The 14,425-nt window shown below is 37.9% G+C and overlaps 1 protein-coding gene across 3 annotated transcripts in view; it reads left to right on the top strand.

Annotated features, from left to right (window-relative positions):
- Positions 1 to 14,425, top strand: part of SLC39A9 (solute carrier family 39 member 9) — a 53,608-nt gene that overhangs the window by 33,764 nt on the left and 5,419 nt on the right. For all 3 annotated transcript variants that reach the window (XM_034992796.1, XM_034992794.1, XM_034992795.1), the window contains 4 exons: positions 4,137 to 4,334; positions 12,125 to 12,193; positions 13,204 to 13,289; positions 13,815 to 13,949. In XM_034992796.1, coding sequence (XP_034848687.1) covers positions 4,137 to 4,334; positions 12,125 to 12,193; positions 13,204 to 13,289; positions 13,815 to 13,949 — 488 coding nt within the window. The remainder of the gene's footprint in view (positions 1 to 4,136; positions 4,335 to 12,124; positions 12,194 to 13,203; positions 13,290 to 13,814; positions 13,950 to 14,425) is intronic.

Here is a 14,425-nt window from a genome sequence, read left to right as displayed (position 1 = left end):
TGTAGCTACCAGAATTCTGTGATTTACTTCACATGGGTAGCTTCTTTTCTTTTCTTTTTTTTTTAAGATTTTATTTTTAAGTAACCTCTACACCCAACGTGGAGCTTGAACCTACAACCCTGAGATCAAGAGTTGCACAGTCCACTGACTGAGCCAGCCAGACGCCCCACATGGGCAGCTTCTTAACATCTATAAATATGAAGAATTAAATCATGGTTATATATATTAAAATGGAAGCAGACCCAAAATTGCCTTGTCTTTAGAGAAAATAAGATATTTTGGTTCATTTATTTCACATTTTTGAGACCATGCTAAACTAGTCCCCCAGCTCACAAAGAAGACCTACTTGAAAAAATGATGGGTGCAACCATCTCAGTATTGGATACCAGAGTACTACATTTTGAATTTATTAATTTTTATCAAAATATTGCATACAATAGTATACACATAGGAAAATACACATATTGGCAGGGTACAGCTCAATGATTTTCACAAACTAAATACAGTCATGTTACCACGAGGCTACATTTTAATTGTCCAGCATTACTAATTCAAGATTCTTGGACTGCTTTTCAAACTTAATAATTTTTCTTTTTTTTTTTTTTTTTAAGATTTTATTCATTTGACAGAGAGACACAGCAAGAGAGGGAACACAAGCAGGGGGAGCGGGAGAGGGAAAAGCAGGCTTCCCGTGGAGCAGGGAGCCTGATGCAAGGCTCGATCCCAGGACCCTGGGATCATGACCTGAGCCGAAGGCAGATGCTTAACAACTGAGCCACCCAGGCACCCCAGACTTAATTATTTTTCATCTCTGAGCTTTCAGTCAGTTCTTTGGCTTAACATCCTTAGTGCTAACAATTTATTTTGTGTAAGGAACCGAGTGGGCACCTACAACCTGTGAACTTTTTTCTCCTAGGCTTGTTTAGCGTTCAGCTCTCTTTTGTTGACCACTGCAGCCCAGGCTTCTAATTTCCAGAAAATGCCCCTTACTCCAAAATCATCCATTTCTCCTCTGAGTCTCTCCACCTCCAGTAATGCTTTCAAACTGAAGGTAGCAACTCAGTGGGTCTTCAAATAAATTTAGTGAGTTGAACTTGTGACCAATATTTAAAAAGAGCCTGGTGGAGGGACAAAAAAAGAGGGAAAGAGAAAGAAATGGAAGAGTGCGTTGTAAGCATTATAAGCTTCACTGTTTTGTGAAACGTTGTATTTAGTTTTTCATTTATATAAAATTTATTTTTTACTATAGGTCATGGTCTTAAAAGTTTAAAAAACATCATAAATCTCGTTTCAGTAATTTAAAAATACTACTTAACATTAACATCAGACTAACTGTGATAGTCATAGACCTTGTTTAAATCAATAAAATGGAAATGTATTGGCTGAAGGAAGTCTTTTCTATCTCTTGGAGGAACACTCCATCTCATTTTAAGATTCCAGTGTGACTCAGAGATGTTACAGGAAAAGAGTTACAGGCAGATATCCCTCATGAATGTACACACAACAGTCCTTTACCAAATGTAGCAAACTGAATCCAGCAGTATAGAAAAAGGATAACATGTCTTGACCAATTGAAGGTTATGCCAGGAATGCAAAGTAGGGGTTGGAGTAATATTAAAAAACCAGTTTAATTCATTATATTAATCGAATAAAGTAGAAAAACTTTGATCATCCTTAACAGGTACAGAAAAGCATTTGGGAAAAATTAAACTCTCCTTCATTAAAAAAAATTACAGCAAACTAGGAAAGAACTTCCTTACTGAGAAAGGGCATATTCAAAAACCCTATGGCTAAGACACCTATAACATTCAGAACAAAGCAAGGCCATCTCCTCTCAACCACTGGTATTTAACATTGTATTTGGGGTCCTAGCCAGCTTCTAGCCTGCAGGAAGGCCAGAAAAAGAAACAAAAGGCATAAAGATCGGAAAGAAGTAAAACTGTTTGCAGATAATGTGATCGAGTATGTCAAATGGCTAAAATTGTAAAGCCTCATATTATCAAATGTTGATAATGGTATAGAGCAACTAGTACTCTGATACACTGCAGTTGGGTGTGTAAGATGGTACAATCACTGTGGAAAATAGGTTTTTTATAGCTAAACCTTACACAGAAAGATTTGTACCTGAATGCTCGTAGCAGCTTTATATATAATAGACCAAAATTGGAAATAACCCCAATGTCCGTCAGTGGGTGAATGGGTAAACAAATTGTGATATGTCTATGCAATAGAACATTATTCAGCAAAAAAGAGGAACAAACAACTGATAAATGCAAAGCATAGATAAATCTCAAAACATTGCTATAAGCAAAAGAATCCTTACACAAAAGTGTTATGTATTATATGATTCCATTTATATAAAATCCTAGAACAGGAAAAAAAAAAAATCTTTCCGGGGACAAGAAGCATATCAGCCCCTGCTTGGGACCAGGAGTGATGTATTGACTTCAGAGGAGCATAAGAGAACTTTTCTGGGATTTTAAAATGTTCTGTATCTTGTCCTTGGTGGTAGTTACTAGAATTTTTGCACTGTGAAAACTCATTGTGTCTTATTGTATGTAAATTATACCTCAATAAAGTAGAGGTTTTTTTTAAAGAGATTTAGACATTTAATTTAAAAACAAATAGACAAAATCACTGTTAGAAAAAAAAGAACTCTACAGATTAAAAAATTCCTTTGGGATGATGAACAAATTCTAGAGATAGATGAAGGTGATGGTTGCAGAACAGTGTGAATGCACTTAATGCTATAGAACTCTACACTTAAAAATGGTTAATATGGTAAGTAAATTTTATGTCTATTTTATCACATTTGAAAAAAAAGGTTAAGAAAAAGAAAATGGCTATGAAAACAAACCAAAAAAATCTTTCAGGAATTAGAAGAATATATAGGGGGTTTTTTGTTTGTTTTTTGTTTTTTTAATTTTCACATGGCATGTGATTTGTGCCCCTCAAAAATATCTTTTAAAGGATTAAGGCAGGGTCTAAGATATTACAAGCTTGTGTAATTTCTTTGATCAAAGGTAAAAATGCTTAATCTGATTATAAATGAGAAGTGTCTAATATGTTGGCCTCTCTTCATTAAACACAGCAAAGATCAGGATTCTGGCCTTGAAGCATTTATGCTTTGAGTGTCATATAAACTAGAAGTATTACTTGGCCAAGTGTTACTTCCTGTAATTCAGAATATCCCAGCAATTGTATTTTTAGAACTGAATTTAGATGGAAAGCTGTTTCTCTTAAACTGCTCTGCCCTTTTAGTCTCTAGTTAGTGATTGCCTCCTGATATATTTTTTTAAGATTTTATTTATTCATTTGAGAGAGAGAGCACGAGCAGGGGGAAGAGGCAGAGGGAGAGGGAGAAGCTAGATTCCCCACTGAGCTGGGAGCTGGACTCAGGATCCATCCCAGGACCCTGAGATCATGACCTAAGCTGAAGGCAGATGCTTAACTATCTGAGCCACCCAGGTGCCCCCCTCCTGATATTTTTTAAGCTAAAAGGTTTGTACTCAGTTTGCTCTTTATTTGCAATTTCTAAATCAACCTAGGTCTAAAACTAGATGAATTTGGTTAAAATTATTTTCATTACTTACTGTTCTTCATTTGCCTATCTTCATCAGAGTAAAACTTACTGTAGTTTCTTGATGATATTGGCACGAATTTCTCAGCCAGAAAGGAGGATCTGAGGATGATACTGCTTGGGAATATGACTGCTTTCTTGCTTGGTGATTTGCTTCCACTTCCAGGTTTTGAGAATAATAGGCAGTTAAAAGATCTGCATGCCAGGTGCCTGGGTGGCACTGTCAATTAAGAGTCTGCCTTCAGCTCAGGTCATGATCCCAGGGTCCTGGGATGGAGCCCCACATCAGGCTCCCTGCCCAGCGGGGAGACTGCTTCCCCCTCTTCTCCTCCCTCTGCCTGCTGCTCCCCCTGCTTGTGCTCTCTCTCTCTGTGTCAAATAAGTAAAATCTTAAAAAAAAAAAAATCTGCATGCCAAAAGGAGTTTATGATTGGCTGGATTGTAATATAGGAAGTAGATGTCTTTGCAGAGCTTGAAATACAGAAGAATGGGAGCATCTATGTGAAAATGTTTCAAGGAGGAAAACATTTTCTCTTTACGGTTCATTCTGCTCTAGGTAAACACCACCAAGTGAGTGAAACACAGAATGTGATTGCATCAGACAAAGCAGCAGAAATACCAGTTGCCCATGAACATGAGCACAACCATGACCACACACAGCTGCATGCCTATATTGGTGTTTCCCTCGTGCTGGGCTTCGTTTTCATGTTGCTGGTCGACCAGATTGGCAGCTCCCATGTGCATTCTACTGATGGTAAGTGGTTCCAAGGCTTTCTGGGCAGTGCAATAAATTTACAGCTTAGAAAGTCACAGATGATTGAATAATTCAGCATGTATCAATAGCCTTCTTTAGTGCCAAAAACTCTTGTCTTCCTTGGGTTCTAGTGAACATTTTATTCAGTTGGGGGAGCTGGTGAGTTGTGACATGTGGCACAAGAGAGTGCTTATTGGGTTATTACCATGCTTACCTTAAAGCTGTCTCATTTGGTTGAGAGTCTGGGGCAGAAATTCTTAACCTTTTTTGTGCCGTGGAGCCCTTAGGCATTCTGAAGCCTGTGGACCTTTTATTGGAATCATGTTTTTAAATACGTAAACCGTAACGCATAGGATTACAGAGAATACCCAATTATATTGAAATATAGTTCCAAAACATTAAAAACAAATTTATCATATAGTAATATATGTCTTCTTTATTGATGCATTAATTAACCAGATAATATATTTAAATAATATGCAAGGTGGAGTTAAATTTTATTTTTTAGGACAGCAGCATGACAGCTTTTGTTGCTTAGCTTGGCTAAAAACATTAAATTGTGAGACAAGCTTCAACAAGGCAGCAGAGTGTCAAGTTGAGCATCCAGTTGATTTGGTTATTTGTTTTGATGGTTACTAGCATAGAAATTCCTGCTTCACAAAGATATTTTCTTACAGATACACTTAAACACATTCATAGCTTGCTTTCCAAGGAAAAATACACTTCTTCAACTACAACTACAGTTCTCCAAGACTTAAAATTTAACTCTAGGCATAGTAACTTTTAAAAAAAATTTTTAAAAATTGGTTATTTATTTTTTTAGAGTAAACTCTACCCCCAACATGGGGCTCGAACCCATGACCCCAAGATCAAGAATCACAGACATCTGTGATGTCTACTAAGCCAAGCCAGGCACCCCCAGATATAGTAACTTTTTTTTTTATTGTTATGTTAACCACCATGCATTACATCATTAGTTTTTGATGTAGTGTTCCATGATTCATTGTTTGCGTATAACACCCAGTGCTCCATGCAGAACGTGCCCTCTTTAATACCCATCACCAGGCTAACCCATCCTCCCACCCGCCTCCCCTCTAGAACTCTCAGTTTGTTTTTCAGAGTCCATAGTAGATATAGTAACTTTTTTGTCTTAAGATCAACGAATTCATTAGGAAACAGGACAGGTGAACATAGGGGATGGGAAGAAAAAAATAAGATAAAAACAGAGAGGGAGGCAAACCATAAGAAACTCTGTAACTATACAAAACAAACTGAGGTTTGCTGGAGGGAAGGTGGTGGGGGGGTGGGGTAACTGGGTGATGGGCATTAAGGAAGGCACGCGACGTAATGAGCACTGGGTGTTATATACAACTGATGAATCACTAAATTCTACCCCTGAAACTAATAATACACTATACGTTAACTAAATTGAATTTAAATAAAAATTTTTTTTTAAAAAGATCAATGAAAATAAAATCTTAAAAAAAAATTTTTTTAAAAAAGGGCGCCTGGGTGGCTCAGATGATTAAGCGTCTGCCTTCGGCTCAGGTCATGATCCCAGGGTCCTGGGATCGAGTCCCACATCGGGCTCCCTGCTCCTTGGGAGCCTGCTTCTCCCTCTGCTTCTCTCTCTGTCTCTCATGAATAAATAAAATAAAATCTTAAAAAAAAAAAATTTTTTTTAAAAAGATCAATGAATTCATCTTTGGCTGAGTCAACATCTTGATATGGTTTATATTAAATAAAAAAAGATTCTGATCCATGATACAACTTTAATACCACCATGATAGAATAAATTTGGAAGAGTTACATCAAACTCCTAGGGTTTGGTGATAGAGGGGTTTATAGATACCCGTTTTCAAGTACACTGACAGAGAACTTTGCAGATAGGAGCTGCTGGAGAGCAGCATAGATGTCTTGGTCCCCAGTGAGAGATCCCATGACTTTTGCTGTTAGTGGCTGAATGACTGTAGGTGCAGAGTTGCGGGGTAGTTGCCCAACTTCATCACATGAGCATCTACAGACAAGAAGACTGTAATCCTGCAGTGTGGTGGCAGTTTATACACCCTTAATTTAAAGTAGTGATGAGTGAAAGCAGTGATATGAAGATGTCTACAACTGTAAAATAACCTGAAATTACCTGATTACTCCTGGCAATAAAGTATAGGTAGTGCCAATATTTGTAGTTTATGGTCTGTATTCATAATCAAAGGAAATGATGGATTTCATTTAGAGGTTAGTAAAAATTAAAATGTGCTTTTTTCCAAGTTAGGGTCACAGGCGCCCCCTGCATTCCACCTGTGTTCTTCTACATGGATCCCAGGTTAAGAATGCCTGGCCTACAAAAAAAATCTGTGGAAAAGCAGGCAAAAGACATGAACAGATAGTTCATAAAAAGATAATTAAAATGGTCCTTAAACATATGAAAAGATGTTCAGTTTCACTTAGGAATGCAAATCAAAAGTCTGCCGAGATGCCATTTCTCACCTGTCAGGCAAAAATTCAAAAGCTTGACAATATACTTTGTTATCAAAGCTACAGTGAAACACACCTTCATCTATTGCTGTGGGAATACAAAATTGTATGGCCCCTGCAGAGGGGAATTTGGCCATATCAAACAAGACTACATTTATATTTATCCTTCAACCCCAAAGTCACACTTCTGGGAGTTTATTCCGATAATGCAGCTCCAATATGAAAATACACGTGCACAAGATTATTCAGTGCAGCATTATTTATCATTGTAAAACCACTTTTAAATGTCCAGTCATGGAAATTGGTTGAATGAAGTGTGATGTGTGCATATTAATGGAGTTCTAGGTAGCTGTGAAAAAGAATGAGGAATCAGATCTCTGTGAATTGATAGGGAGAGATTTCTAGGAGCTATTTTTAAGTGGGGGGGGGGGCAGAAAAGCCGAAATGTAAATTAATATCTATCATAGACTACATTTTATGTAAGGAACTGGGGGAATAAAACACATATGTGTGCTTATTTTTACAAAAAGGAAACATGAAACCTCACGGAGGCAACAGAATTACCCATAAGAGGTAGGGGCAGGGTAGGATGGGGTAGAAGAGTTTCAGGAGGGCATGGCACTTCCCTGAGCATGCCTCTTTGATATAGTTTTGACTTTTGGAAGCATGCTGCTATTTCCCATATTCAAAAAATGAAATCAACAAGGATAGGGGAAGTTAACTGCGGCAGATGAACTGTAATTCAAATGAATAACACAATCACACTGAAGGGGATTTAAAAACTCAAGTGACATATGAATGTAGTATTTGACTATATATTTTTAGTTTTGGATGGAGCTGGGGGAGAAGCATAAACAATTACCAAACTCTTTTTAGTAGGCTTTGCTTTTTGTGATGGCACAGATGAAAACAATTCTGAAACTGTTTTAGGTGTATTGTGCAAGTGTTACTGTCATTTGAGTAAGTGTGTTGCTGTTGGTGGAAGCAGAGTTCTCACTGTGGAAGAGGGGACGTACCAATATGGAATGGGGGAAGGCAAGAAAGAACCCCTATAGGGATGGACTGGAATTGGAGCTATTGGACTCATGATTTCTAAAATGTATATGTGTATATGTGTGTATATGTGTACATATATACGTGTGTGTTTATGTATACATGTATGTATGTCCTAGCTCGGTCTGCAGAGAGGGCCTAGAAGTAAAGACACCCACTAGCAATGAGCATACCAGGGCTCTTCAGAGAAATGGCTGATTCCAGGACAGGGGCAGGGTAAGTACAAAATGAGCTTGGAACATCTAGTGCTCAAAAAAAAAAAAAAAGTAGGAAGGAAGGAAGAAAATGGAAACTTGTCACAGAGTATAGAACCAGCTTGAAGGGGTTCCCGCTGGCCAGATCTAAGACAGTTTGAGCACCAAAATAATTATGAACAGTAATGAAGCAAAAACCATTGAGAAAATGGGAAGCGCTGAGCACATCCACGTGAGAGAAGAGGAAGAGGAAGAGGAGGGAGAACACTTGCTTCCAGTGGTTTGCTAAATGTCGACTTGTAAGGGTGGAAAGAGTGCAGGCAGGAGAAAATCTTTTTGCAAGCTTCATGGTAAAAATTGGTGCAGGCCAGAATCAATGAATGTTAAATCTAGGGGGTAAATTTTTATTTGTTTATTAGTTGCAAGGAAGAAAGAGTAATGAAATAAAGAAATCCGTAGTACTTTGACCAGATGATCAAGCTTAGTGTCATCGGCGTCTGTTTTCAGTGTGGGCAAATAAGTGCCTATCAGACCAGCCTCCTCACAGATAACTATGAACTCTGGGCAAATTTTTAAAAACCACTACCTAAAGACACAAGAGATGGACCTAAAGCAGGAAAATTCTGGAGGAATAGGATAAGTTTCTGTGTTTACTGCTCTTAAAAAGCAGTCAGTGCCCAGTTGGGGTAGCTAAAACTGTTAGAAAACACGGTCTGTCTGGCCTAAGGAACTAGAGCTCACGGTAACTACAGACACTGGAAAGTGAGGGGAGAGTCTTAGAAAGGAGAAAGACAGAGAAACACAGCCCCAGATTTGATGTATAAACTCGACCCAAGTCTGGCTGAGCCCTGAACCATTCTTTTGTGGGCAGACTCAGCTAAAGATGAAAGAACTGAACTGGGATTTGGGCAGCTGCCCGAAAAAGACCCTTGGCAGTTTAAGCCAAACCAAGTGACTTCAGGCAAAACACAGAATGGACACTCTTTGGAGGCATATAATAGAATCCAGAGTATCCACAAGATAACATTCACAATGTCCAGGATATAATCCAAAATTCACTCTACTAGCAAGCAGCAGATAGACGTACATTCTGTGCCTCTCGACATGACATCCTGAGAAGCAGCACCTGTGTAGTATTCCATTTGAGGATGCATAATCTAAGGCCACATCAGACAAACCCAAAAGGAAGGGATCATTTTTTTTTTTTTAAGATTTTATTTATTTGACAGCACAAGCAGGGGGAGCAGGAGAGGGAGAAGCAGGCTCCTCATTGAGCAGGGAGCCCGACATGGGGCTCCATCCCAGGATCCTGGGATCATGACCTGAGCCACCCAGGCACACCGGAAGGGATCATTCTATTAAAACACAAGAAAGGCTCAGGAAGGGGCATGTATTCTTCAAATCAGTGTCGCAAAAGTCAAAGGCAGAGAAAATGCTCCAGATTAAAAGGGACTAAAGAGATACAACTAAGTGCATATTTGATCCCAGACTGGACCCTTCCTGGGAGGGAAAAATGCTCTGAAAGACTTTCCTGCAGTTAACAAAATTAGAACATGCAAGAGAAATTAGAAAAAAAGTATCAATATTAAATTTACTGAAGTTGATCAGTGTAAGAAAATATCCTTTCTCTTAGGAAATACCCTTTGAAATATCTGGGGAAAAAGAGTTATGATGTATGCAACTTACTTTGAAATGGTACAGGAAAAAAAATATGTGTGTGTCTGTGTGTGTGTGTGGTGTGGATACAGAAAGAACATGAGCACAAATAATGAAGCAAATGGGGCAAAATGTTAGGCAGTAGGTCATTCTGAGAAACGAGTAGTGAGTGTTTTTTGAACATTCTTAAAACTTTTCTGAAGATTTGAAAGATTATTTCAAATTATTATTTCAAAGATTATTTGAAAGATTTGAAATTATTTCCAAATAAAAGGTTTTTTTTTCAAAATTCATTGAACTTAATTAGCCTTTTTAGTCCAAAGATACTTTTTGCTTTGTTAATCTCCTTGCATATACTATTTCTTTTCAGTATTTTTCCATACACTTTTTCTTTTTTAATGGTCTTACATGTATTGGGAAATTGATTTAGGAGTAAATAGTTTTATTTGTGTGCTTTTACCAAATAGCAAATGAGAAGCACCCTCTGGTGGGATGGTGTCTGATTCCAACTGCATTACATAGTTGCTCACAGTGGCCTTTATGACATTTTTGTGATTCTTATCAGTTTCAATTTTAAATACATTTAAAGGCCCATTAGTGCCCTATAATCCTATACAAAGAATTAAAAATAGCATGTGTTCCTTTATTCTTCCTCCTGTTTCATCTCTGAAGTCATTGTTTTTGCTCACTTTTAATCTGGCTTTACCTATTATCTACAGGGTTTTATATATTATTAAGTATCACTAAAAATTGATTTATTAAATTTATGCTGAAGTACAGTCTTTTCCTATAGATTTATAAAAACTGTGTTTTAATTTTAAAGCCTCTAATTTTTATTTAAGATGCTATTTATAACTAGACCACAAGACTCTATAAAGAAAAGTCAAAACAAGGTTGTCACACAGTATAATATGATATTCTTCACAGTTGGGGGCGACATTGAAACATTTGTTTTCTCTGACCAGTTAGGGACTTTAGCTTCCCTTCCTTATAGTGTTCTAATTAGAAGATAATTTTATTTATTTTTACTAAAAAGATAACGTGTTACTTTACTTGTATATGTTTTTTCCACTATAAATCATTCCTTCTGTGCACTGGTTTCCCCCAGAAGATTAAATCCCTTGGAATCTATTTAGCTAATGTCCATCTGTCATTTCATCTGGCATTTTGATGTCCCCATCTTTTAATTTTTATGTTGTTTGGACATTATTTACTTGCTTGTATATTTTCTATTAGAGCAGAAACATTCATGTAATACAGAGAAGTATTTTTTTCCCCTCTCCAATAAGGATTGTTTAAACAGCTATTGGGTTTCTAGTGCTGTGCTACATTCTGTAAGACGTGAAAAAGAAATGGAAAGAAGTGGAAAATTCACTTTTGTGTAGTTTACAGTCAGTCTGGGGATATAAGACCTATTTGAGTGAAAACAGTTGTATATATCTCAGGTGTGATCTAGGACAAGCTTTGAAGTAGCATGTGGAGTCTGTGCATATAGAGCTCTTGGTTTCTAGGCAAGGGGAACCTTTTGAGCTGGAATTAATCTTTGATTCTTTCTTGAGGGAAGTGGTCCAAGAATTAGACTTTGAACAGTGGCTAGGTTTCAGATTGATGAGCTAAGAAGTTAAAGTTCATGCCGAGAATTAAGGCTGAGGGATTTGGGGAAAGGACAATGAGAAGGTTTTGTTAGAAGATGTTAAAGAAACTGGTTTAACTGGATTGAATAGTGAGAAATAAGATGATAAAGAGCTTAAGATTGATAAATTGATAAAGAGCTTAAGAACCCACTTAATAAAGCAGTTTGGACTGAATCTGAAGAGCAGCAGATAACTGGCGTTTTGAAAGAGTGGGGTGATTCAGAGATGAATCCGACAAGGATGTGTAAAATGAGTTAGATTAGGGAGAAGTAAGAGCAGGGGGAAACCAGCTGGGAGCCTATTGCTCATTCAGGTTCAGGTGGATGCAAATTTAGGTTAGGATGGTGGCAATAAAATAGAGAAGGGCAAACATGACAGACATTTTGGTGCTCAAATAAAGATAAAGTTGCAGGAGGCTGGGGAAGAGGGGCAGGTAGGCAGTGATGACGAGATTGGTCTGCAGAGAAGTGCTGAGAGGCCACAGAGCACTTTCCAGTGAGAGCTCCAGGGTTAAGAGGTGTGAGGCAGTTGAAGCAGCAGGGGGTCGGTTACATATTGTCTGTTTAGGGAAGGCTGGAGCAAATGAAAAGTTCCTTCCTGCCCCCTCTTTCAGGACAGGGGAAACTTCTAAGTGTTTAAAGCCAAAGAGAAAAGACAGTCATGGGGAAAATATAATCTACTTTAAGAGCTTTCAAGGAATTCTTCCACCTCCAGGTCAGTGTTCTAGCAGTTTCTGTTTCACATTGCTTCGTGGCTGACTTGCTTATTTTTACTTCAGATCCAGAAACAGCAAGGCCCAGCAATTCCAAAATCACCACCACACTGGGTCTGGTCGTCCATGCTGCAGGTAGGGTTGGATGGCAGTGAGACCCCTTTGTCTTCTGTCCCAGCGTGGGAGGCTTAGTGTGTACATCCCAGGGACCATCCCCATGAACTGCGGAGAGGGTTGCTTCATGAAGTCCTCCAACACAAGCACAAGCCCGGGCGTAGTCAAGTGTCAGGGATTTGCAAGCTAAGAACAATTTTTTATTTTTTTAGTGGAGGAAAATATTTTGTGGCACATGAAAGTTACATGCAATTCAAATTCCAGAGCCTGTAAATAAAGTTTTTTGGAACACAGCCATGCCCACTTGTTTACATACCATCTGTGGCTGCCTTTGCAAAGCCTGAAATATTTCGTGTCTGGCCCTTTAAGAAAAAATGTGCTGACCTCTGCCCTAAAGCCTCATCTGGAAAAGAGCCTTGACATTGTCCTGAAGAGCCCTGTTGCTCAGTATAAACGCAAAGTGCCTGTTGAGGCAGAGGCGGGCTGTAGAATGCCGAAGGCGCAGCATCGCTGACTGGGCATGCCTTAGAGTCCTAACCAAAGACCAGTTCCAGCAGTACGAGTCTGGAACTGACAAAGGCATGTGGGAGATGGCACACTGTCACTTGGACCTTCCGGTAGAACATGTTTATCTGACAAAAGTTCATCCATTCAGCCAATATTTACTTCTTGTGTATAAGTCATCTATGTAAAGTTGGAGTGTCTTTATTTTGTGTTTTATCATCTACAAGACACAGAGATGCTTACTTTGCAATCTTTGCAATTTCTGTTATAACAGCTGACATATTGAATATTTGGGGCCAGGTGCTAAGCTGTTTACGTATGTTATCTCATTTAACCCTCATGAAAATCCTAAGAATACATATTTCCTTGACCCCATTTTAGAGATGAGAAGGCTAAGGTTCAGAAAAGTTAAGGAACCTTCCCAGAGTCAGATGTAGCTCTCCCTGCCTCTAAAGCCCACACACGAAACTACTACACTATTGTTGTTGTTGTTATAGTATTTTATATTTTATTTTTTCCAAATTTAGCGGATGGTGTGGCCTTAGGAGCAGCAGCCTCTACTTCACAGACTAGCGTCCAGTTAATTGTGTTTGTGGCAATAATGCTACATAAGGTAAGCAGAATTTTAGTGGAAGATTTGATATTGAATATGTTCATAATTCAAATTTCTCTTTGGTCATCGGTATTTTTTTGGAATGGGAAGATTTTTTTAGTTTTTATAATTGACATTCATTTGAGATAGTTGACCAACTCTGTTCATAGCTAGGATTTTTTGCTACTATTTTTTTAAACTTTCACTTGAAGGGACTTTTTTAATGGTCATACACACAAACTCTTAAATTCTCTACAGATTTCTATATTTTAAAGTAATTTTTGTTCATAAATGTTTTTGTTTTTCTTATACTCTTTTCTTGATTGTCTTTTCCTACTATCTAAGAAACACACACACACACACACACACACAAGTAGGATATTTTCTTAGCTTAGAACATTAATTCCTAAAAGGCAGAACTCAGTCTTGGTACCATGCCTGATTTTTTTTTTTTTTTTTTTTTTGTGAGAATTCAGTCAAATGAACATGTGCTTCATAATATAGAAGCAATCCATACTTTAATTAGGAATACTTTTTCTTTTCCAGGCACCAGCTGCTTTTGGGCTGGTTTCCTTCCTAATGCATGCTGGCCTAGAACGGAATCGAATCAGAAAACACTTACTGGTCTTTGCACTGGCAGCCCCAGTTATGTCCATGGTGACATACTTAGGACTAAGTAAGGTAAGTCTGATCATTCCTAGCTTATCTAGGCAAGTATCTAATTCTTTTGTGATTTACCAGAACCTGTGGTCTTTTATGTTGATTTTTGCAGTTAAGTTACTCCCTCAAACAAAGGTGAAATTACAAGTAAAAGCCAGTACAGTGTAAACATCTTAATTCCAAGGCATTCTCTTCATAAATTTAGAGCATTTTCCTATTCATTCAATTTCAAAATTTCTTCCCCATCAGTTCTGAAAACATTTGCACAGATATATGATCTTTAAAATAGCGTAACTCAAGCCTAACCAAACACACTAATTTTGTTTGACAGATATATAATAAGTCACGACAGTACATATTTAATGTTTAAGCAGGCGCATGAAGAGTGAGGGACAAGCAAACAGCAGTTTTGAGGAGAATAGGGGATGAGCAGAGATGTCTGTATTCTCATATCACCAAATACTAAATATCCAGTTCTTTATCATTGCACTGAACAT

Source organism: Mirounga leonina, unplaced genomic scaffold (genome assembly GCF_011800145.1).
Source record: "Mirounga leonina isolate KUSES-001 unplaced genomic scaffold, KU_Mleo_1.0 Mir_82, whole genome shotgun sequence".
NCBI classification, from domain to species: Eukaryota; Metazoa; Chordata; class Mammalia; order Carnivora; family Phocidae; genus Mirounga; species Mirounga leonina.
The sequence above is the reverse complement of the archived record's forward strand: the minus strand, read 5'-3'. Positions and strand labels throughout refer to the sequence as shown.